Genomic DNA, 26,082 nt, shown 5'->3' with positions numbered 1-26,082 from the left:
ACTGGGGCTCGTAAGTATTACACTAAGACAAATAAATAATAATACACTGGCCAAACAACCTGCACTGCTAGTTACCCATGTTCTACCAGCTCTGGACCTATCCCAGCACTCCTGACTGATAGGTAAAGTCCAATTTCTGTTCACTGGGAATTTTGCCTGTGCTACAAGTGAACCACTGAGCCTTTCTTCTGCAAAGAGCAGGGTCTACTGAGCATCCACAGCTCCAGCCAAAAGCAACGGGAGCTCCAATTGCTCAGCATTTCCGAAAGCTAAGTCAATATGGTACATTTCACAAGCACTGTGTTTTCCTGCTATAAATAAAGACGGCCCCCTTCTGGTGTTTTGTCAGGAGCCTTATACTTAGGAAACTAATAATGAGCTTTGGCCTCCGTGAAGCATTTTCTTCCTTGCAAGAGCGCGTGTCATGGCAAGAGGGTATTAAGGCTCTTGAGTATGACTGAACGATATTGATGTTTATTTATAATACATCGAACAGCTAATATTACATTTCCTCTTCCCCCAGAGCACAAACGTTTGTTGGGTCAGATCCCCCACTGATGTAAATCAACATCGCTTCACTGATGTAAATGGAGACACGCTCATTTACACCAGCTGAGGCGCTGTTTGAAAGTGAGGTTGGAACAAAGGCCTGATTCTGATCTCAATTACCCCACAGCAAATCTGCAGTAACCCAAGTGAATTCATTTAAGCCTAATTGTCCAGTGCCTTGCATGCTGCATCGTCAGTTTCACCTGTGCACACTAAGTGAGCATAAAGTCTGTGTCAGATCTCTCCCTTTTTGATATAGTGCATGTGAAAATGACTGCACAAGGGGCAAAGGTGGTGGGGAATCCGACACTGTTACTTTACAGAGCCCACACATTTCCACGTACGAAAGGCCAAAGGCATGACTCTTCTCCCATGTAAACTGACGTGAGTTTCACCACTGACTCCAGTGGATGCATGTTTGGCTGCCAAGCCCTGAGTGAAGCCACCGGGAGTTTTGCCAGTGGTTAAATGAGAGCTGGGATTTGGCACAAACCCTGGGAATGGCGAGGAAAGTGCAAGGGGCTGACCTAACTTGTGCTTTCATGCAAGAGCTTGGTTCAAAACTCAAGAGAGCAATAGGAATTGCAACAATGCTGTTTCCCAGCAACAGGCAGCGTCGAGCTGTTTGCAAAAACTGGTAGCATGGTTATTTTATATGCACATCAGAACAGCATTTTTGGAGCCTAGCCAACCAGTCACAGGTGTTGCATTTAGTGCTGGACATCTTCCTGGCCACTGACACTAGCAGATTTTGCATGGCTATACGACAAGGCTCAGGAAGCTGTCCCACAGGTGTGAGCATCTTCCATGCTTGCAGCATGCTCAACCCTGGCAATGTACCTGCCATTCTACTGTACTGTACTCCTAGGTGTATGGCTCAGCAACATGGTATTTCTTATGCCTGCTTGCTTCCTTGTGTGGCGTTGGAATGATGGGTGCCAGTAGCAACTTGCATGTTCCTTGACATTCATGTGTTACCCTGTCCATGGAGCATGGACCCCTGAATATCTGTCCAGATTAGGCTCTCATCAAGTCCAAGTTGCCAAGTACATACCACAGCAGTAGTATAATGGTGTGGACTTTACAGACCCCCCATTGACAAGCCTGATGCTTTAATCAGCCAGGCGGCCCCTAGAGGGAGAGTTTAGAATGCTAGCGGTCCTGGGTTCAAATCCCAGGCCAGACCTAGCAGAAATAGAATTGCTTTCCCTGTAGTTCTCCTGGTAGCAGCTTGGGCTGCTGCTGCTGCTTCAAAGCTCAGCTTATGATGGGGGTATGGTCGTTGCAACTCTGTATAGCAGTGTTTCTAGTATGGGTGGCAGGAAGGCGGCATGAAATTCTCCGCCTTGTGTTATACTCAAGATCAGATTAGAAGTTATTAACAGTCCCTTCTGGCTTTTAAAAGCTATTAAAATAGACATGGCTGTGTAGCAGACCATGGACTCACCAGTGCAGCGCCACCTGCTGGTCAGTCCAAGAATTAGCTCTTTCCCGCCTCAGAGCGCCTCCTGCTGGCTGGTTTCTCCCTATTGGTACCTGCTTCCTCATCTCCACCACCTCTGGCCCCGTGTCCCTCCCAGACCCCGGTGCCCCTTTCCTTGGGGCACTGCTCACAACAATGCCCCCACATTCTGGGTCTCCCCTCCCAGGGGAACCCCCAATCCCTATGCCCACATTGCCTCAGCAGCTATTGCCAGTCATTGTCTAGCCCCCCTTCTCTGGGGCAAACTGTAGTCTGTAATGGCCACTCATCATTTGCAAGGGGGTTGGACCTGCTGCCTTCTAGCCCAGCTATCTCCCTGCAGTCCCAGCACCTCCTTAGGCCTTCCTACCAGGTCTCAGCCTGAGGAGTAGCCAGGCCTGGGCTCCTCAGCTCAGCCTACCCCTTCCCCAGCAGTCCTCTGCCGAAGCTACCCTGTCTCTCTCAGGCAGCTAGGTCCTTCTCACTCCGGCCCTGGAGTGAGACTCTCTCAGCTCCTTACTCACAGCCCTCTTATCAGGGCCAGCTGTGCCCTGATTGAGCTGGCCACACCTGTGGTCAGCTACCTAGCCAGCCTCCCTCAGCTGCTCTCACTCCTCCTATCCCAGGAGCGGGGTAGCCACCCTGCTACAGGCTGTTAGTACAATCCAAATCCTGGGACTGGGACTCTGACTGCGGCCAGCCTTCCGAGGCTAAAACTGTCTCAGGCCCTTCTTCTCGCTAGCAGGCAAAATGCAGCAGGCCCCTTACCCCTTGATAAAGAAATGTCAGGAAATTAATCTTAGCACCCAGCAGCTCCCACCCTGGCGTTGCAGTGGTGTTTTGTTAACGTAGGCAGCAACTGCACCCTTGTAGGAGCACGGGCAGACGCACAGCAAAAGGAAAATCGAGCAACGCCGCGTAGCTGAAAATGGCCGTCGGCTAGCTGCAAGCCTGGAGAGCAGTGTTTTAGGTCTTGCTGGCTGATGTTCTCTCCTGACCAGAGGTAATAAACAAACAGGAGCTTTAATTAAAGTCATTAGTCCAAGCGGCGGGGTGGGGGACATCTTGTTAGTATATAGGCTTGTTTGTCAGCCTGAGACAGAATTTGGGGTTAGACTTTTTGATACTCTTATATCTCATGCTAATATGTGTGAAGAACAATGAACAAAGACACTGTGTGCTGCATTTCCTACAACCAGAGGGGGCTTTTAGTACAACAGGAAGAGATAAAGGAGAGAGCAGTGAAAGTGTTACAGGGTATGGTGGGAGAGTAATATATGAGCATACACTGGAATGCCGCCTGGCTCTTCTCTCAAGCCAAGATCAGGAACCAGTTGGAAGGGGAAGGGGGCTGGGGGAAAGGCATAAGATACACTAAAAGCCAAAGAAAGGCCTGTCTTTGTCCAGAACATAATCTCAGCCCTCCCATAAAAATACAAAAAAGTGTGGGAGGGGGAACGAAGACCCCAGACCCATGACCCTCCAAAACAGAACATGACCATAAGTCGTAAGGCGTGCGACCAAGGGCATGCGTTGCAGGTATATTTGGGCCTGTTAAGGAGGTGGGAAATGGGGAGGGGGAAATAGGGACACAGGCAACGCTCTGCAGCATCAGAGCTGGGAAGGGGGACATGGGGTAAATGCTCTGCAGCATCAGAGCTGGGAACGAAAAACTGGGGAACAGACTCTGCCGGCATGTAGAGCTATGAATATGCTTGCTTGGAACTAATCCCAATAAACATCACATTGCCCGCCCTTCAGACTGCTGGTCTTCTGCTTTCAGTCTGCATGACAAGAACCAGGGGTGGGGGTGAAGGGAAATCCCTCTAACACATCTCTCTGTTTTAGGTTTGATTCTCGTCTCATTGTCAGCTGTTTTATACAACTCCTCCTCCACTGCGCCCTGTGATGCTTGTCCAGCCATGTAAAGTGGCATTAAAGCAGGCAGATCCAGCCCAGCTGAAAACCCCCTCTTGCTAGGGGCCTCCCCATCCGGTTAAGCTCTACAGTTTTTCCTGCTCTCATCTTCCACTGTGTATCCAAAGCACACTGTGCTATGGTCATTATTTCCTTTCCAAGATCCCTGGAAACCAGAGAGTAAGTGAAAGCTTGAAAAATGTGACCCACCTGTATCTTCCAACACTGAAAGGCACGGGAGGGGGAAAAAACATGGAGGGGTTTTTTTTGTTTGAAATCTCGTGATCTTTGAATGATTGGAGTTTGTAGAGCTCCAATGCCATCAAAAGAGCTAAAGCTGATTAGCACCGCATGTAATTGGGCTGATTTCTTTCGCAGCCGTGTACAACTGATATAAAGCCATATGGGTCAGATCCTCAGTGTACCACCTGCTGAGGGTTTGGCCTCAGATGACCCACCCACTCAAGCTCTCTCACGCTCTGAACCCTGACTGACAGCTGCAGTTTATTGGGGATACACCAGGAAGCATGGAATGTTCAACAGTGCACATCAGCACGGAGGTGACCCTTGCCACCCAGTACGCACGCAACATACAGAAACCACATACAGACAGAGTGCATCCTCCTGGCTGGTTTGTCCAGTGAGGACCTTTCCTGAAGCCAGAGGATTTTCTTGAGCTCCCTTTGAATCAAAGACACTTTGGGGGCGTGGAATATGAAGATAAACATACAGAAGTTCTCTTGCTAGAAATTAAGAGCCGAAAACTTTCGCAAAGGCCACGGCTATAGCTGGAGTGCACTAGCAGAATAAGAGTATCCATATACTGCACTCGCAAAGCTGTGCTTTTTGCATAATGTATTCCACCCTCCCTAAGCAAAACAAACCACACTGGTTTTGCCAGTGTAAATGTGTCTACAATAGGGGATCCTGGTGGCAAAGTGGTACTGATCAGGGATCACGCCTTGGAGACCAACACAGCTATGTTAGCAGAAGGCTATAGTGTAGACAAGGCCCGAGTCCTTATTCAAGCGAGACTCCTATTGACTTCCCTGGGAGTTTTAAGGCCTGGTATACACAGAGATTGTGTACTAAGAACTATTTCAGTTGGGGGGGTGTTTTTGCCAAAATAGTTATGCTGGTACAACCCATAATGTGGACAGTCATATAAGAGTGCTTCTACCATATAGTATCAGGGGGTAGCCGTGTTAGTCTGTATCCACAAAAACAACGAGGAGTCCGGTGGCACCTCAAAGACTAACAAATATTTGTACTCATTGTTTTTCTACCAGTATAACTTATTGCTCTGCCTGTACAGGAATAAGCTATATTGGCATAAACTGTTTTTTTAATAGTATAACCGCATCCACACTATAGCACTAAGTGTACCAGTGAAGTGAAAGTGGTACAACTTTTGAGTGGCGTCCAGGCCAACAGATGAGTTGGAACTTCCGAGATTTGTCCCTAAGAAAGGAATGCATCTTGTTTATTAGCTGTAATGTTTCATACCTCTCTCAGAGCAAGGAGTACAAGGGGTTACCCTGCTGAGCCAGAGAGTGGGCCAAATTCTCCTCTTTGTTACACCTAAAGCTAGGTGAAAATTTTTAGGTGAATCCTTTTTTCGCTGAAAAATTGGGTTGATCAAAACTATTTGTGAATTTGGGTCATTTTCAGCAAATAGCTTCAGCTGAAAAAGAAAAAGAGTTGGAATTGCCGAAATGAAATGTTTTGACTTTCCATTTCGGAACGACGTTTCGCTCAGTGATTAACGTAACTGTAAATTGGAAAAAAAAAAAAAACATTTAGCTATGTTGAAAACCCCATGAAAATGAAACAAAATGCAACTCAAAACTGAATATGTTTTTGTTTCAGATTGAATGAAACTTTATTCAGTATGAAACTGTTTTTTTTCCAAATTTTTGAGTTGACACCCAAACCGAAAAATCAATTATTTGCCCCACCCTAGTTATTCCTTCATTTTCAATGGACCCGCACCAGAATTTTGGCCCATTGGGATTAAGGTATCCAATGCAAGGAAACTCAGAGGAGGTTATGGGACTAACTCTGTGACTTTCAAAGGATCCTAAAGATGTACACGCTGCCGTAGAAAGTCAATGGGAGTCAGATGCCTGAGTCCTTTAGCCCCATTTGAAGGCCCTGGCTTAGAAGAACAGCACAGAAAATGTAGCTTTCATAGCTACAACAAGAAGAGTGGGAACACACAATGCAGAGAGCAAGCTACAATCCATGATAGCATCCAGACTGCAGAAATGTATGGGATTTTTCTAGTGTAGTATATAGAAAGTTGGATACAAAGCGCAGTAGAGATGGTGGGTGGGAAATGAATTATCTTCAGGCTCAAGATCTTTTTGGTAAAATTTTGCTGGGAGGGAAATTCACAAGAAACAAAATCTCTGGTCACGTCAGTTGCGTTACTGTGATGTTGCCAGTCACTTTTTCAGTGATAGTGTTGGGTGTGAGCATGTGGATATTTGTTCTCAACAATAATAATACCTACCTCATATACAGTGTTTTTCATCAGTGGATCTCAAAGCGCTTTACAGAAGAGGTCAGTATCATTATCCCTACGTTACAGATGGGGAAAGTGAGGCACAGAGCCCTGTCCAAGGTCACTCAGGGAAGAAGTGGGAGAGCTGGGAATAGAACCACGATCTTCTGAGTCCCAGTCCAGTGCTCTGCCCACTACGTCACAATAAAGGAAATCTGTCACTCAAGTGATAGTGACTACAATTCCTAGGCTTTAGCATATGGTGGTTCTTTTGCTTGAAGAGGTCGTCGATATGATTTTCACACAGGAACTACCTCCCCTGCCTCCATAGCTGTATCCTCCAATGCCTCTTCTGCTTCCAGAGCTGGAGCCGCCTCCTCCGACACTGATCCCGCCTCCTCTGACATTGAGCCTGCCTCCTCCTCCTCCCCAGCTTATCCCACTCCCGCCTCCGGAGCTGCTGCTGACTACCGCTGCAAAAGACCGAGATGTTCAAGTTATTCCAGCTGCAGCGTGTCACAAACTAGCTTAGTGGGTCATGATCCACACTCTACCCCCTTTTTGGTGGCTTCCTGGGATGACCAGGGAGCCTGGCTCATGAAACACCTGTCCTCCAACACCCATGAGGTGTCCCAACAGTATTTCCAAATCAAGGTATAGTGGGGTTCAAATTTTTGCCAAAAATAAAAAAATTTCCATGGGGAGGAAAAAACACATTTTCCAAACAGCTCTAGTTAGGGCCTCTATGCATCACTCAGGTAGTGCAAAGGGTCTTTAATCCGGGTGCAAACGCACAAGTGAGAAGTCTTGCGTTTGCATTGATACCACTGCTCATCCCCTGCGTGGCATGAGAAGCATGTCAGGGGAGGGAAGGCGGCATATTGGCTGCAAAAGGGGGCGTGGTAGAGTATAGTTCGATGCTGCCAACCCTCCACTGGCACTGGGCTTATTAAGAACTGTACACTAATGGTGCAACTTAGAGCAGCTACTGGGCTGCTCTAAGCATCATTAGAGCCAGGGCTAGTGATAACCACCAGGAAGCCGGTTCCCACTCTGTCTTGTGCTGAGTGGTGGTCGGGGGAAGGAGAACAGAGGCTTCCAGTTTGCCTGTTCCTATCTTTAGTAAACAGATGCTCGGGTTACTTACAGATGTTCACGGCACTGCCACACTCTCCAGACATCCTGTTGTGGAAAGAAACACCATTTAGATCATTGATTTAGCCTGGCTGCTAGAAGTTAGGACACACCCTGAAACCTGAAGTCAAGGGGAGCCAAGTGGCTGTAGAATTTCCTTCCCAATAGTAGACAAGGCATGTGCTTTCGAAAGGGTGCAGTGCAGCTCCTAGCTCTACATTTCAATGAGGTCAGACGGTCCTTAAAGCTGGTGTGGAGCAAGTTTTGGGTGCCTCCCAGAAGGTTTGGACACCTCTTATATACCAGCAAGCACAGCTCACTGCAGACTACCAGGGTGTGGTCACACTGTGGGAGAGCAGTGGTTGGAAGAGGGTTATTCAGCCCTCCAAGCTCAGAGTTTCCCCAGCCACTGGATCTCCATCTAATCACCTGTAGGATAGAGCTGGTCAAAATTCAGAATTTCCATCTCGTGGGAGATTCTAAAATTTGGATTCATCCCAAAAGGGACGAAAAGTCAAAACCTCTGGATTTTTGGTTAAATGAAACATTCTGCAGACAGTGTTGAACCTACTGAAATGTGTTTCGACTTTATCATTTCAAATACGTTAAAGTCGAAACAAAATGTTGCGATTATTTCCTGTGAAAATGTCGATGAAACTGATAGAACCCTGTGAAATATTTCAGTTTTGTGGAATCAGCCAGCAGAAACCTGCGAGCACGCTTATTTGTGGGCAAAAAAAGTGTACACCAACAATAACAGAGGCTGCTTTGCAAAAGTCAGGACCCATAGATATATTGCACCCACCTGCATTCTTCTCCCTCCAACAGTGTCTTGTACGTGGCAATCTCAATATCCAGGGCCAGCTTGATATTCAAGAGCTCCTGATAATCACGCAGCGAACGAGCCATCTCCTCCTTAGCTTTCTGCAGGGCCATTTCCAATTCAACCAGCTTTTCCCTAGCGTCCTTGAGGGTAAGCTCCCCACGTGCCTCTGTCTCAGCAAAAGCCGACTGCAGTTTGGCACACTGCAAAGAAAAGAAGAAAGCAAGCTAACCATGTGGTCATCCATTCTCAACGCCTCATCTGGAGCCCCATGGCCATCAATGAGCATCTTCCCATTGACTTCAGCAGACTTTTTAACCAGGCCTTAAGAAGTTTAAATGAGCTCTTTATCATCAGGCCTTTGGATCATCTCTACTCCATGTAGACCAGAACTAGTACCTAGATACTATGGTGAACGACACACTATAAATGTGATAGATTGATGGACGGAAGGAAAGAGGCATTAGATGGAAAGAGAAATGAACTTGGTGGATGAGAAAGAAAGAAAGAAAGAAAGAAAGAAAGAAAGAAAGAAAGAAAGAAAGAAAGAAAGAAAGAAAGAAAGAAAGAAAGAAAGAAAGAAATTTCATTCCTTCTTGGTCGTTATGGTAACTGAATTAGATCAAGACAATTGTGTATAATGCCTCACAATATCATATACAGATGTTAAATTCCGTAGGCACTTTTTTACTATTCTTCTGGGAAATCATGAAATATGTGGATGAGACTTGATTTGCCCTGGGACTAACTCCTTTCTTTCACATTGTAGGGCCTCTCCTGTCATCTTTGGCATCACTATGGGCACCATGGCAGTATTCAGGACAAGAAGAGCACATCTGTCACTTTTTACTAGCGGCCAGGGTTCATAGCAGAGCTGTGTGGATGAAGGATATTTTGGTTACAAAAAAATAGAGAAGAAATGGTTTTGTGTTGAACCGAAAACAAAATGTATCAAATTTTTCAGCAAATCGGAAAAGTCAAAGACAAAACTTCACTTTAGATCATACTTCGGTTCTCCACATTGAAACATTTTGTGTCGATGTTGACTGAATTTTGGATGACATTTTTCCCCCAGCTTTAGTTCAGGGTGAACACGTTTGTTTTACATTAAGCAGAAACAACCTCCTTGTTTTTAGCATCATTGCAGGCACCGTGGCGGTATTCAGGACGAGAAAAGCACATCGGGCAGTCTGCCACGGGGTTGCCCTAGTGTCCAGGGTCCATAGTTTTCTATTTATCAGATGTGCTCTACCTGGTTTTTCACATTTTCAAGTTCAGCCTGCAGTCTGTGGATCAGCCGGGTCAGCTCCGAGATCTCCAGCTTGGAGTTTTTCAGATCATTGTCCTGTTTTCCAGCAGTGACCTGAAGCTCCTGAAACTGATGGCCAGAAAAAAAGTAACTGTAATAGACTGTATTTTCCGAAGGCAGATCTAACCTGATCAGGGCTAATTCTGAGAAGCAAATAGGAGCTACATCTGCTCCACACCTGCTTTATCATGATTTTGGGGGATTAACCAATCAATGGGAGATGGATATATTTCCCAGCATCCTTAATTAAAGTGACAGGTACCTCTCTGATTCGTGCGTTATATTCTTTATTCCTTAGCTCGGTGGTTAGGGTGCTATCCTGGGACTGGAGAAACCATAGCTCAATTCCATGGTTTACCACAGACTTTGAGAGACCTTGGGCAAGTCACTCTGTGCCTAAGTTTTCCCATCTGTACAATGGGAATAATACCTGCCGCACAGGGGTGTGGTGAGGATAAATACATGAGGCATTCAGATACTATGCTGGTGGGGGCCATAGGTAAATTTTCAGATGTTACTAAGAAGTCAGAAGAATCAGTGTGACAAGATATCACTACTATAAACACTGTATTAATTATATTTAGTTCACATATGTGGCACTGAATTGGAAAACTCTATTTTATCCACAGAATAGGTGCACAGAAGATCTGGTTGACTCTTTTCCATGTGGCAAAGCCACGAGCATTGTATGGCTCCATACCTTGAAGCCACACAAGGACTCACCTTGCCTTGGTACATGGAGTTGGCTTCAGCTCGGCTCCTGTTAGCCATGTCTTCATAGTGAGCCTTCACCTCAGCAATGATTCCATCCAGGTCCAGGGCTCGGTTGTTGTCCATAGACAAGATAACGCTGGTGTCACTGATCTGTCTTTGCATTTGTGCCAATTCCTGAAAATCATACAAAGACCCCATCAGTGAGTGGCCCTTTCTCTCTAGATGCCAGATGCTGATTAAATTGCAGTAAGGGCAGTTTAGGTTGGACATTAGGAAAAACTTCCTAATTGTCAGGGTGGTTAAGCAATTGCCCAGGGAGGTTGTGGAATCTCCATCATTGGAGATTTTTAAAAGCAGGATAGTCGGGGATGGTCTACATAATACTTAGTCTTGCCGTGAGTGCAGGGGACTGGACTAGATGACCTCTCGAGGTCCCTTCCAGTCCTACAATTCTATGATTCTCTCTAGAAACCTGTTGCTCTCGTCTATTATCATTCTCTATGTATTTCTTCCCCCAACTCTTATCGCTGTCTTTCCAGCTAGCTCGCGATCCCATACGTACGTACTTCATAGACTATCAGGGATGGAAGGGACCTCAGGAGGTCATCTAGTCCAACCCCCAACTTATTTAACTAGCTACTGAAAATAAAAATGAGGGGAAATGACTCATATGGTTAGATGTTGTACTGAGCCACAAGGAATGACCTCACCGCCCTTACCCTCCTTTACTCATGTCTTATTCAAACGCCCACTGACATTAATGGTTGTTCTGCCCGAATAAGAACTTGTAGTTTTGTCCCAGAGTTTACCCATCAGACTAACTCTATGCAGAATTTTCATGGGTGTATATTTTTTATAGGTAGTTGGTCTCCAAAAGCCCACATCTACCAGGCTGGTCACTTGTATCTGTCATTATTTCCTTGCATATATCATCTAGCCTGCAGGGTGTTATTCTCAGGTATGTCTTACCGTTACAAGCAACCTCTTGACCAACATCAGGGAATGAATCGATGACCTCTGGAGCTTTAAGTATGAACAGCTACAGCTTGAGCTATAGCTGCAGAGTAGGGAAGGGGCTGTAACAGCTCATATTCTCTGGGAATTAGGGGGACTTGTAACACACACTCACCACTGGGTTACATTGGGAACATAGGAATTGCCAGACTGGACCAGATGCAAGGTCCATCTAATCCAGCATCCTGTTTCGGACAGTGGTCAACACCAGCTGCCCTGGAGGAAAGTGCAAGAACACTACAATAGGCAGGGCCGGCTCTACCGGTGTTGCCACCCCAAGCAGCGCGCCGAATTGCCGCCACCTCGAGCAGCTGACAAGATGGGCGCTGCCGCCGGATTGCTGCCACCGCGGAAACGCCCTAACGGCACACGGACTGCTGCCCCTTGCAGATTGCCGCCCCAAGCGTCTGCTTGGAATGCCGGTGCTTGGAGCCGGCCCTGACAATAGGCAGGCGAGGGAGAGTCTGCTCTCCATGATGGTCTCAGCCTGATTCTTAACAGGGATTTCTCTGAAGCATGGATTTTTAGCTCTTCCAAAACTCTTATGTCTTATCTAAAGGACTATAGAACCTCTGCAGTGATGTTCTTCCTGAGGGAGCCCCACCCTGAAGTTCTTCCACCAGTGGAATTCTCTTTGTACTCTGTATGAGTTTTACCTGGGTGCGTACCGAGAGTCTAACCCTGACATCAACTGGAGTTTTGTCACTGACAACAGTGGGAACAGAGTCGTGTTCTTGCTAAGAACATCAGGATCAGATTCTCGGTTTTGTCCTGGCACCTTGCATCATAGGTGTTGGAATTAGGGGTGCTGCCTAGTGGTTTCCATTATATACAGGGTTTACAGTTTGGTTCCATGACTCTCAGCATCCCCACTATAAAAATTGTTCCAGCACCCCTTGCCTCATTCACACCAGCGTAGTGAGGGTAAAATAGATGTAGATTTCTGCCTTTTAGATTCAGTATCATTTGCTCTCATTTTTGCACTGGTGTATATACAAGATGCAGGTCAGTGGAGAATGTGGCATTGAGTGTTGGATCTTTCGGCAACTATTCTACTGTCCTCCAACTTCTCCTGCTATTTAGACCTTTCCGTTCCTTAGCATTGGGCCATCCTGCCATGTTTGTAAGTTTTCTGGAAGCACTCAGGAGCTTGCTTAGAAATTCCATCCCTGCAATGTTTCTGGTGACAGGTATAAGACATATGTAAACATTTAAGGTGCCCTAGAAAAGTGCTAAATATGATGTGGGGCATCTCTGTGTGAATTAGGAAGAACAGAGAACATCCTCACCGCCTCATACAGGGCTCTCAGAAAGTTGATTTCATCTGTCATGGCAGCCACCTTGGCCTCCATCTCCACCTTTTTCATGTAGGCAGCATCCAAGTCCTGAAAAATGGCAATGGAGATCATTCTTTCAAGCTCAGGGGACAGTTTCGAGAACAGGAAGGCCTGATTTCCCTTTGCCTTGCTCCTGGTGTGGTAATTTCCACTAGTACAAAGTAAATGGAAAGTGGATGCAAAACACCAACAGGTCAGAACAACAGAGTTTCACGTGGGCCTTGCACAGTAGGCAAGATACTTTGGGACCAGGGCATAGGCAGCCAGGTCTAGTGGTTGGAGCAGGAGACAGCGTCAAGCCAAGAGTCAGCACTGGAGTCACAGACCAGGAGGGCAGTAACCAGGAACAGGTCAGGAAAGCATGGTTAAGGAGTCAGGCAAGAAGGCAGGATCCAGTGTAGCAGTCAGGCAGAGCCCAGTTTTGCAGACAACTTCCTGCACCTCTCTTTGGGTTTAAATAGCAAGCCCTGACCAATCAGAGTGTGCGGTGTTCCTCCAGTCAGGCCCAGGGAAGCCCTCCCTGATGTAACTTCAGGTTTCATCCTCTCTCCAGCTCAGTTGTTTCATAGGGACACAGCAAGTAGGAACAGCGAGGTGACAGTCAGCTGTGTCCCCTGGGGGCCCAGCTTTGATACAAGGACACAGGACTGGAAGGGACCTCCCGGGTCATTGAGGCCAATCTCCTATGATTGCAGGTCACCCTAGTCATTATAATATATGAATTATATCTAATTCATCTAAAAATTAGTTAGACTGTTTCCTCCACTACTCCTACTGGGAGGCTGTTCCAGAACTCCCTCTTCTCATGGTTAGAAACATCTTCTAACTTCCAGCCTCAATTTATTCCTGACCACTTTACACCCATTTTTTCTTGTGCCAACATTGTCCATTAGCTTAAATAGCTCTTCTCCCGCCCTGGTGTTTAGGTCTCTGATGTATTTATAGAGAGCAATCATACCCCCTCGTACTATAAAGTGCCACGTGGAGAGAATCTTCCCCAGTGTTGGTCAGACTGGGAAATGTATTCCATATTCTAGATAGGTTGACTTTGCTGCATCCAAAACACCTGTTGCTTGTGTGTCAATCGATACCGAGTAACTCTGCGCTTTCAGGGCCAGAAAGCGTTGGAATAGCCCAGTGCAAAGCAGCTATCAGCTCCACTTAGCCAGTTAATCCAGATTTGTGGCCACTTTGCATTATCAGAGCAATGTGCAAAGCAGCCAGAGGATAGAGATTAGAACTGGCCAAAACCTTTTTGCCCAAACTGCGTTTTGATTGAACATCGTGTTTTTGGCTAAACTAAATTTTTCATGAAAAGTGTCTGCTTTGCACAGAAAATATTGATAATTTTGTCACAGTACCCAATGGCTGAAAATTGAAATATTTTTGACTGAACCCAAAATATTTCAATTCACACTGTGCCTTATGGGAGTCGTAGCTCAAGTGCCTTACCCTTCCATTTCCTTCTATGGGCTGGGCTCTCTGGTTGGCCTACATCACCCAGGATGCACCACTCTCTCCTCACCAAGAGGCACCAAAGTAATGCATCATGGGAGATGTAGTCCAGCCAGAGAGCCTGGCCCACAGATAGGGTTTCCAGGTATCCTATTTTCGACCAGAACACCTGGTCAAAAAAGGACCCTGGTGGCTCCGGTCAGCACCACTAACTGGGCCATTAAAAGTCCGGTTGGCGGCACTGCTGGCACAGCAGGGCTGGCAGGCTCCATACCCGGCTCCATGCATCTCCTGGGAAGTGGCCGGCATGTCCCTCCAGCTCCTAGGCGTAGGGATGGCCACAGGGGCTCCGCACGCTGCCTCCATTCCAAGCGTTGGCTCCACAGCTCCCACTGGCCAGGATCTGAGGCCAATGGGAGCTGTGGGGTGGTGAGCAGAACCCCGTGGCCCCTCCACCTAGGAGCCGAAGGGACATGCTGGTCGTTTTCCAGGAGTTACCTGAGGTAAGCACCGCCCGGAGCCTGCAGTCCTCACCCCCTCCCGTGCCCCAACCCCCTGCCCCAGACCTGAGCCCCCTCCTATACCCCAAACCCCTCATCCCCTGCCCCACCCCAGAACCCTCACTCCCAGCCGGAGCCCTCACCCGCTCCAGCACCCCAACCCCCTGCCCCAGCCTGGTGAAAATGAGCAAGGGAATGAGGGTGAGGGAGAGCGAGCAACCAAGGGAGGGGGGATGGAGTGAGCGGGGGGCAGGGCCTCAGGGAAGGGAAGGGGCAGGGGCCGGGGCAAGGGTGTTCGGTTTTCGGCAGTTAGAAAGTTGGCAACCCTACCCACAGAAGAGGAGAAAGTGAGCATAAGGCACCTGAACGACATCTCCAATGTGACCCCATAGCACCATTTTGAATCAAATTATTTTGCTTTTTTAGCCAAAAGATTCCAGTTTTCCATATTTTGCCAAAAAGTAGCAATTTTCCATGGGAAAAAATACCTAGTTTCTAACCCACTCTAGTATAGATGCATCTGGCCCTAACGCTGAAATACATAATGTTGTATTCCAATGTTGCCTTCCACTTGTATGCTAGCTGAAATTTAACAACTCAGTCCTTTCCAACTGTGTGACTATCTGTATATAATCGTCACCTGTCTGTCTATTTGCACATATACCTGCATTCCTATAGACTTGCCTGGGAATCCCACTCTTAGAAATACAAACAGTTTAAATAAAATCAAACCAGGATTCTATTGTGTATTTTATACATTTCTAAAGTCTCTCACCCAAAATTTATAAACATTTATTAAATAAATTTCATGACCTTCTGTCCCAGTTAGGTAGGTCAGTATTGTCTGCCTCTTACAAATGGGGAAACTGAGGCACACAGCAGGAAAGCAACTTGCCCAAAGTTACTCAGCATGCCAGTGGCATTCAGATGCCCTGGCTCCCAGTCTCTTGCTTTAACCACTAGACTTCATTGACTTCAACTTATGCCAATGGCCAAGCCTTTTCCTAATAGCATATCTTTAAAGCCACTTCCCTTCTTACGAACGGTCCAAGGTTTCCTTTGTTTTATTTGTTCTTATTTTTGTACTATCTTCTCTTCCCCATGCATGCCCCCTGCCAACATTATTGTTATGTTCATGGCATACACACAGAGAAGTTAGATAAAGAACATAAAACACCTTTTCTGGAAGGTTGCACTACTTTGTTTCTTAGAATCCAGACTCCTAACACACAAGAACCAAAGACAAAGAGAGACAAATCCAGCTGCTCCCTAACAAGGAGAGGCCTGGGTCACCTTGCTGAAGGCTGATTCTTTGCAGAATGATTGCTCAAAGCCCAGATCGCACGCTTTCCTACAAAGCCCCCGTAGCCTGCAAGCAGGATCAGGAAATCCATCACACTTAAAGGGATAGCATGTCATTTTAACACAGTTTTCAATACATCACAAATTATCCTGCTGAATCAGGACCCCATCATGCTAGGTGCTGTACAAACACCTAGTGAGACAGTGTCCCTGCCCCTGGTAGCTTGCAAACTAAATAGACAAGACAGACACAGGAGAGGAAACAGAGGCAGAAAATGACTCGCCCAAGGTCACAGCCAGGAGGAGAACCCAGGTATTCTGAATCCTAGCCCAGAGCCCTAACTACTGGACCAAGGCATATGCTCCAATTAGCACCCATCAGAGTGGAGCAGAGACAACCATCCCTTAATCTCTGATAAGGTGATGCTCACCTTCTTCAGCAGCACAAACTCATTCTCCGCTGCCATGCGTCTGTTGATTTCCTCTTTGTATCTATCAGGACAGAAGACAATATGCAGCACTGCTACTGACATGTCCCAGATAACATAAAAGTCACAAAAATACCACAACCAGGTAAGCTACAATGTAAAATAAAATTCAGAATGAAAACTTTCGGATACAAATCTTTTTGTTTCAATATTTTCCCCTGTACGGGAATTTCTGTCAACATTTTGATACAATTTCACATACACAACACACGCAAAATTAGTTTGGTCAATTTTCCTGTTTCGATGATGTTTTTCCAATCAGCACTGCTTACAGTTCCTGCGCTCTCCCTGCCTTGGTAGACGTGCTGGGTGGGACTTCCGAAATCATTCGTTGCTGGCGTAACACTGCTCCCATTTTCCCAGCAATGTCAATGGGAGTAGAGTTAGGCCAATGCTCAGGGCTTCCGAAAATCCCACCCGGCACCCTTTTGCACTCGCTCAGGTTAAAAATCTCTCATCCAGCATTTGCAGCATTGTTAAATGCTGCACCGTGTCCAGGGACTTCCTGCAAAGCACCAGCCCAGAATTAATATTAGGCCTGGCAGAATTCAATGCTTATGGCTTTATCGTTTCGACGGATAACATTGAGGTTTATTTTTAAACTTTTTTTTCCGATTTTGTTATCAATTTAAATGTTATAAATTCTCAAGCAGCAGTTTTCTTATTTTGCCTGTCAATATATTCTGATTAACAATGGTTGACATTTTTTTCATTGGCTTGTGCGTATACAGTGAAATCAACGTGTACCAACATTGGCAGACAAAAATCTAATCCTTCCCAGCCTAATTGTTATGCAGAATAAAAGGACCAGAGTTTTAAAGGTGTTTAGTAATCTAAAGCTGTAGACAGACACGAACAGGGTATACTGGCCCTTAAATATATAAGGGGCCAGAAGACCCCATTCCAGAAAGCGGGAATGAATAAAAACACTTGCCGTGGAAAAGTAGTAATGGTCCCAGGCAGTGTTTCCCAAACTTGGGACACCGCTTGGAAAGCCCCTGGCGGGCTGGGCCGGTTTGTTTACCTGCCGCGTCTGTAGGTTCGGCCGATCATGGCTCCTACTGGTTGCGGTTTGCTGTGCCCAGCCAATGGGGGCTGCGGGCGGCTGAACCTGCGGACACGGCAGGTAAACAAACTGGCCCGGCCCGCAAGGGGCTTTCCCTGAACAAGCAGTGTCCCAAGTTTGGGAAACACTGGTCCCAGGAAATTAGCAGTTGGATGGGGGAGGAGGGGAACAGGACACTGTTCCTTTAAGGACCCAGGACCAGGAGCCCTGCAGTCTAGGATGAGCCAGGGCTCTCCTCTCTTCCAGCCAATCAAGAGGATTTCTCTGGAGGAGGCCAGTATATAGACAGTCTTCTCCCTCAGAACAGGGGAGAGGCTGGTAGGAGAAGGAAGCTAGATCCAGAAGGCTGAGCTCCAGCTAGAAACAGCTACGAGTGGCAACCCTGCGAAGACCAGATGCTGGCAGGAGAAGAGCTCCACAGTGGTGGGCAGAAAAGCCAGAGATTGGAGTGAACCCCTAGGGTTGCAATGCTGGATTTTATTTTTGAGACACTAAGGACTATGTGGAACCGTCTGCAATCATTAAACCAGCCCCAAGTAGAGGTTGCTACTACTCACAAGACAGACTGTGTGGAGCTCATCAGGGGGCCCGAAGACGGACAGTAGAGAGACTGTGCTGCAGGGGGACCTCTGGCCATGAGGGGGCGCTCAGTGGCAGCTCTGTCACAAACACCTAGTGGAATTTTCAAAAGCATGTCGGGAACTGGGCACCTAGGTGCTTTTGAAAATCCCACTCGGTGCCTTTCTGCATCTTCAGGAGGCTAAATACCACTAAAAACCTGGCCCTTAGTCCATGGAGAACATGAATGTGACCCAGTGCTTTCTTCACATACTTGTGCTTCAAGTCGTCCACCAGATCCTGCATGTTCTTCAGTTCTGAGTCCTGTCTTCCCCTCTCTCCCACCAGACCATCAAGCTGCTTCTTTAGGCTGCCAACATAGGCCTCAAAGACGGGCTCCAGGTTGTTCCCAGCATTTGACGTGGGCTGCTGCCGCAGCAGGTTCCATTTGGTCTCCAGAACTTTATTCTGTTGCTCCAAGAATCGGACCTGAGGTCCAAACAGAGAAAAGAGGCGCCAGACGTTGGAGACGATACTCCGGAGCACTGGCAGGTCAGTTACCCTAGCGACCTGCTCATCTCCCATTCCATCATCAAGGAAATCTTGGTTAGCCTTAAACAGGATTTGGTCATTTTCTATTTTCAATGCAACGGAAAGAAAAAAGATCAGATCTGTTTATTTATCAATCTACCCCCTACACACTCCACTATTGATCAACCAATTGATGGATCTGTGTATCCCCCTACACACCTCTCTAGCTGTCCTTAGAAGTGGAATAACGATGATGATTATTTCAGCGGGACTTGGGCACATGCTTAAATTTAGGCCCAGGCTAAAGTGTTATCACGACTATGGATGCTTTGCTGAATCTGCGCTGATGATGACGGCTATTAAAATAATTAATAAACGACCGGGCCCACCTTGTCGATGAAGGAGGCAAACTTGTTGTTGAGGGTCTTAATCTGCTCCTTCTCCTGCACTCGCACTTTCTGGATCTCCGGGTCGATCTCCAAGTTGAGTGGCACCAGTAGGTTCTGGTTGATGGTCACCTCTTGGATGCCACCAGGAGGACAAAAGGGGAACCCAGGGTTACTCCTCCCACCAAGTCCTCCACCGAACAACCCACCACCACCAAAGCCACCAGCCCCACCACTAGTGCCAAATCCACCACCAAAGCCACCGCCGAGCCTCCAGCCTCCACCAATCAAGCTATTGGAAATGCTTTTAATCCCGCCGAGATTGTAGAGACTTCTGCTGCCAAAGACACAGTGTCTACTTCGTCCTCGGCTCAGAGAGGTGCAGCTGGATCTGCCCCCACTGGAAACAATCGCAGAGACACTGCCGAAGCCCCTGCTGCAACCTCCCACTCTGGCGTTCAGTTGCCGACTCATGGTGGCTTGTTCCAAGAGGACTCCGCAGCACTATTAACAAAGCTGCAGCATGAGAACAGAGCTGGGACAGGAGTAGGAGCCCTCTGACATGACAGCTGCTCCATCCTCCTTTATATGTCTTTGAGCTGGGGTTGGAAGAGCAGGTGTAAAGAAAACAATCTCAGCTATTCATGGGCTTGGTTTGCCTGGCAGGAAGCCCATTCTTTATTCCAACCCGCTAAACACTTAACTTCAGCTAAACACACCCCCGGCACAAAAATGATTTTCTTTCCAGGGTGGATGGGTGTTTTGATGGTAAAATAAGCACTGTGTGACAGTCCCCAGGTTGGCCAACACACCGGGGTTGGACCAGCGACCGCCAGAGCTAAAATCATGAGCGACTGCCTCTTTCACTAAATGATGCGCATTAAACAAGTAGAAGCTTTTCTGGGATTTGAGGAAGGATGGTCCAGTGGTTAGGGCATTCACCTGCCATTTGGGAGACCTGGGCTCAAGTCCCAGCTCTACCACAGAATTCCCATGTGACCGGGGCAAGTCATTGACCCTCCTTCTGAGCCTCATCTATGCAATGCAGATAATAGCACCTCATACCTCATAGGGGCGTGTGAGGATAAATACATTAAAGATTGAGAGGTGCTCAGATACTACTGTAAGGGGCGGGGCAACATAATTATCTAAGATAGACCTGATGTGAACCTCTGATGCTTCCTTTGTACCCAGAAAATAACCCATTGATGAGTGCATGTTCCAGACCCTACTTTGTGTCCAATCCACAGAGGATATGAGTCTGTTACTACCCCTGTCTAAGGAGCTGGAGCAGCTCATGCTTTTAGCTCTGGAGGTCCCCCATTCAATCCCTGATGTGTCAATCAAGAAGGCAGCCTTCAGACAGAGGCTATGTCTAGGCTACAGACACAAAGCTATGGCACTGTGGTTGTGTCACGGTAGTGTAGACACTTCCTGCATCAACGGAAGGGGTTTTTCCATTGATGTAGGTAATCCACCTCTCCGAGAGGTGGTAGCTTGGTTGACCGAAGAATTCTACAGCATCTACAGATAACATCTACAACATCTACAGTCAACCTAGCTACATAAAACAGGGTGCAAAATATTTCACATCCCTAATCCATGTAGTTGGGCAGATCTAATATTTTGGTGTAAGCAGGCCTAAGTCAGATGCCAATGATGATGTTGCAAAGTTAACATTGTTAAGTTTTTCACTGTCATCAACGCACATAGGAAAGGAGAGGAAAGCTCGGATTATGAAGCTCTACCCCAGCTTTCCACAAAGTGACTAATTGGCAGGGCATGGAAATTGTATCAGTTAGGGCAGGTAAGACACATGGAAGGGCTGCAGGTGGAATCGCAACTGGTGTCATTATCATGAAAGACGGCTCAGCTTTCAGAAGTTTGGGGAATACTTTCCTAAGATATTCAGTACGGTCAGTTGAAAAATTTTTCCCACCTGAAAATATGGTTCTGTCTAAATTTCCTATTTTCCACTGGAAATTTTCCAATTGCAAAAATGCAAAACCACTCAGCGAGTGTGAATTTTTTCGCACTGTCTCTCACTTTTTCTAGTGAAAAAAATGGAGAAAAAAGGGGGTAGGGGAAAGTACAAACCCAGGGTTGTGAGTTCAATCCTTGAGGGGGCCATCTAGGGATCTGGGGCAAAAATTGGGGATTGGTCCTGCTTTGAGCAGGGGGTTGGACTAGATGACCTCCTGAGGTCCCTTCCAACCCTGATATTCTATGAAATCCTGCAGAACTGCAAATGGAAATCTGAAATTGTCATTTCTACAAACCAAAATGACATTTTACGTTTGAACAAAATGAAATTTTTCGTTTAATTTCAAATCAACATTTTTAAATCACATGAAAGTTTATGTTGTGTTTTGATAGATCCTACAGAAACTGGGAGAGGGGGGAGATTTTGAAGGAAAATGTTGGTTTTCCAAACAGTTTTGGAAAATATTCTATGTAAACATAGATTGTTACTATTATTATTATGGTAGCAGCTCAGAGCCCCAGTCATGCAGCAGGACCCCAGTGTGCTAGGTACTGTACAAATACAGAACAAAATGATGGTCAATTTCCCAAAGAGTTTACAGTCTAAGTAATGCTGGATTTTTTTATTATTATTTAATAGATCTTATGTTTAATACATCTTGCATTTTGAGCTGGATGGGAATCAGATTTTCTGTTCACTATGATATTCCTTGATTTCCAATTTTTTTTCCTCAGGACTGAAATGGAACAAAAATTTGAAACTTCTCATGAAACAAAATTCTGAAAAACAAACTCATCAACACACTTTGCTTCAAGAAAATCAAGATGTTTTGTTCCAATTTCAACCTTTTTTAAATCCTTATGAATGTTTTATAATATAAAAGAACATTTGAAATGAAAAATAGAAATGTTGCGGTCCAATAATGTCAAAATGGAACAAGCTTATTTAAAGGCTTTCTTTCATTTATTTCCCACTTTCTGCAAAAGGTGTCACTTTAGATGAATCAGGATTTTCCAACAGAAAAACCTTACACTGGAAAATTTCTGAGAAGCTTTACTTACATTTGTTCTTTAATAGCACGGACTCTGATGCACCTCATCACTGAAAGTGAACAATGGAAATAATTTGCCTTATTCTCCTGGTAAGGAAGCAATTTTAGGAGCTGTCACAGTATGAACAAACGTACAGCTCTAATGACTTTCTCTACACGCAATTGTCAGTCTTTGATCTTGTCATATCGCCTACGTGCAGAATGCTCTGCACTGCGGTCACCCTGCGTGTCTTAAAGATGATCATCTTTTTCTGCCAGAGGCATGGGAATTCTAGTCATATCAAATCAGTATCAGGAACTGGTGAGGGAACACAGCTGTTTGTGCTAATCTTATTAAAAACCCAGTTTGGCAATTCTCCAATTTATCACTAAAGCATGATTGAGAGGTACGTGACAATGATAGTCTTGTAAAAAAAAATTAATTGATTGCAAACATACGTGAAAGATTTGGGCCAGAATCTCTCCTCCTGTTTTGGCCACTTTTCACCACTTAGCTGGCAGAATCTGCACCTAACTGAATATCCCTCTCACTTGGCTGGGCTTCTTCCCTGCTTCAAAATATACACTGCCACGCTCAGCCTTCTGCAAGGAGATTGTTTTTCTCTTTGTTTGCTAGCTTCTGTTAAGAAAATCAGTCTTTTAACTCAGTCCTTACTTTCAGTTTTCAGCTCTGCAGCAGCTTCCCAGTTGGGCTTCTTCTCTGGGGCAGCAGTCCCAGGGCTGTCTCTCTGACCACCTGACCCCCCTTGCTCCAGGGACCCCCCACAGGAGTTAGCACCATTCAGCTGTGATTTTCCCTCCCCAGGCATAGCGTGTCTCCATCAATCCCTCCTCCACTTGCCCACTCATCACCCTTTATATGGCCCAGGTGTAGTCCAGTCCTGGATCAGACTCACCAGCTCTGGGCCAGGGGAGTTGGGCCTAATCAATCCACAGGGACCAGTTACCCTGTGACAATCCCCCAAATAGGAAGCTCTTAGCTGGGGTAAAATGGCATATCTGACTTTGAACGAACTGCCCCTGCCCTAGCCTGATGTAGGGGAGATCTTTTGAGGGGGATGTCAAGAATGGGAGGGGACCTGTTCGGTGTGGGGTCAAACAAAGTGCTCGACCTCTGGGGAACCACAGTCAACCGGTATAAGTGAGAGCAGCCCCAAGGCTGTTCTAACTTAGCATGGCCTGGAGCAGCTTGAGATACAGGAAGCTGTAACCAGCACTCTCACTGGCCTGTCCTCCATGCCAAGCTGACCTCATCACCGGAGAAAATCTTGGCTTTTATGACTCTGATTCTGAGTTGTGCCCCATGTAGAGTGAGGAGGAAGGGGTAAAGATGGCCGTAAGCCACCTCTGTGGCTCTCATTCTGGGGAAGCTCAGCAGGCAGTTCTGGTTATCTTGTCCCTGTGCTGAGGGATCGTCATATCAACTCTAACAGCTCACATGTTTAAAGTTCAGTGTACTCTAAAGGGCTTTGCCCTGTGCATTCAGCATCTTGTCGGATTGAGCCCTATAACTAGTCACTTATTTTTAATTCAAGGAATGTGACTGGTCAGCCTGTGTCACATGGTGTCATCTCTCCTCCCTGATTGGCTGACTGAAGTTTTTTAAACAGAAGCATAACAAATTTGCAACGAGCGTTGTTGTCGCTGTGTTGGTCCCAGGATATTAAGGAGACAAGGAGGATGAGGTAATATCTTTTATTGGCAGAGCTGAAGAAATGCTCTGTGTATGCTCGAAAGCTTGTCTCTCTCACCAGCAGAAGATATTACCTCACCCACCTTGTTTCTCTGAATTTTCAACTAATGATTAATATGGTTTCTGGTCCAAATATCTGGATGAACGATCATTTGTAAGTCACGGTTCATGGATGGTCAGCCTGAGTCACATGGTGTTGTTACAGTTGCAGCTAGCTGATTGGATAACTGAATTTTTTTAAACAGGAGTTTAACAAACAACTGTTTCTGCTCTGCATATTTGGTGGAATGACCATGCACGCTGAAATTTCTGATTTCTTGACATTTCAATGAATATGTTACAATTGTTCAAATACCCTTACAAACAGCAAAAAACGTGACCAACCCCATCAGAAAATACCAATCCAGAGCTGCCTGAAAATTTTAGATAGAAACATTTTTTAAATGAAATGAAATGGCTTTTCAAACTAATCACAAATTTTGTGTGAAAATGTGGGCAACAGTTTTTGTTTTATTTCTTAATTTTTTTTTTTTTGGTTTAGTTTGTTTCATCAAAAAAACGGAAAGATTTGAAATGAAACAAAAGTTGCCTTGAATTTTCCAATTTTTTCATTTTCTTCCAACGTCATTTTTTTTAAAAAGCAAAAACTATAAAACTTGGAACGAAACACTTTTTTTCATTTTGTTTCAAAAGTCGTTGGCTTGCTTCTTTTCATTAAAAATCCTTGAAAGAATAATGAAAATTTTCAAATGAAACCATTTTCCCTTTCTTTCAACATTTATATGGAAAATACTTACAACCAATTGTCCCCAAACCAGTTTTGTTTTCATAATTGACCAGCGCTACCTGCTTCCGTTTCTTAAAGAATTCCAGGAAGGAAATGTGGGTACCCGGATAAATTCTCTTGATGGTTTTTTTTTAATTATTTGCCTTTGAGGTACAATGTTCACATACTTTTAGCATACACTCCCAATTAAACAGGGAGTGACATATACCCTTGAGGATCAGTTTCATGTCAGCAGTGTGGGTGTTCTGAGCTTAATTAAACCATTTTAAATGGCAGTAAAGGTGGTAATTATGTATGTTGGCGCTGGATCACCATTTAGTCACCCTTGTGTGAAGTTGTTCGCCACTGAGCTGTTGGCTGCAAAAGAAAAGTTGGACGAGTGTTGGAGCTTGCGAACTTGGCTATTGTTGCTGTTATCTTTCATAAATACTCCCTTGCTTGCCTGTTGAGGATGTTGACGGGAGAATTATTATTTGACGAGTGTTTTGAACATGTAAGGCACTATATGATTTATTAATTATGATTATTATTACAACATGCTTTTCTGTAGCACCCATTACCATAGTATCCACTCTCAAAGTTATCATAACTAGGACCTGATTGTGCAAGGTGCTGTACAAACACAGAACAACAAAACCGGGCTGTTTACCGCATACAGGGCCTGGAAGGGTTAAAATGGCTGAGTGGGCCAAAAAACTGTCCAGGGTACATCTGGAGAAGTGGACAGGGAGCAGAGATTTAAGTAGACCAGGCTCAGCTGGGCAGGAAGCTGGCAACAGAAAGGACTGCAGGGAGGTAGTCTGCAGTCACTGGCTGGGAGGAGCGAGGTGTGTTAAATCTAGAAAGGGTAGTGCACAGTTATTCCTTGGGAAAAGGGAGTTAGGAGGCTGGCAAACCCAGAGAGGGCAGAAGCCAGGAAGGTAGGAGCTGGATCAGGGGTAAAGCAGCCAGGAAGAGGATTGTAGACTTTGGATGCTGACCAGAGGGCCCCTGAACTGGAACCCAAAGTAGAGGGTGGTCCCAGGTTCCCCAACCAGCCACTGGGGATGTGGCACCGACCAGGCAGAGGACAGTGGACTCCCTGATTTGTTCCAGAAAGAAATTTGTTGCATACCCCGGAACGGGGAACCATGTAGTGACCTGGCCGGAGAGCCAAGTCACGAAAAGGAGGCTATGGTTCCTGGATTGAGAGGAATCTGCAGGATGAAAGGACAGCGGGGGAGACACTGCCAGAGGAGGGTGCAGTCACTGGCCAGTGCTAATCCTCTGAGCAACCAGGAGAAGGCGCCTCCTGTGGTGAGTGGACCCCTTGACAGGTCCCAATCCCAAAGAATTTACAAAAATAAGAATAATTAGATTAAATTCTCTTCCCAGTACTGCCAAAAGAGAGGCATCTGGTTCCCTGTTTGAACACTCCGAGGGTCCAAGATGTTTGGATCCAGGGTTTTGGTTCTGGGCCACTTCAAAAGACCTCACATAAGGTTTCACCTAGCTCTAATCCCCACAGCCCTGCTTA

At 46.0% G+C, this 26,082-nt stretch overlaps 1 protein-coding gene across 1 annotated transcript; it reads right to left on the bottom strand.

The window, feature by feature from the left end:
• Positions 1-6,686: 6,686 nt before the first annotated feature.
• On the bottom strand, positions 6,687-19,525 carry LOC144277866 (keratin, type II cytoskeletal 5-like). The gene is made up of 9 exons (XM_077838898.1): positions 19,055-19,525; positions 18,409-18,623; positions 16,454-16,514; positions 12,718-12,813; positions 10,424-10,588; positions 9,644-9,769; positions 8,374-8,594; positions 7,582-7,616; positions 6,687-6,907 (listed from the first exon to the last, which is right to left on the bottom strand). The coding sequence occupies exons 1-9, from the start codon at positions 19,523-19,525 to the stop codon at positions 6,687-6,689; spliced, it is 1,611 nt and encodes a 536-aa protein (XP_077695024.1).
• Between the last annotated feature and the right edge of the window lie 6,557 nt (positions 19,526-26,082).

Source organism: Eretmochelys imbricata, chromosome 20 (assembly GCF_965152235.1).
Source record: "Eretmochelys imbricata isolate rEreImb1 chromosome 20, rEreImb1.hap1, whole genome shotgun sequence".
NCBI lineage: Eukaryota > Metazoa > Chordata > Testudines > Cheloniidae > Eretmochelys > Eretmochelys imbricata.
Note: the sequence above shows the minus strand (reverse complement) of the source record. Positions and strands in the feature narration are given on the sequence as shown.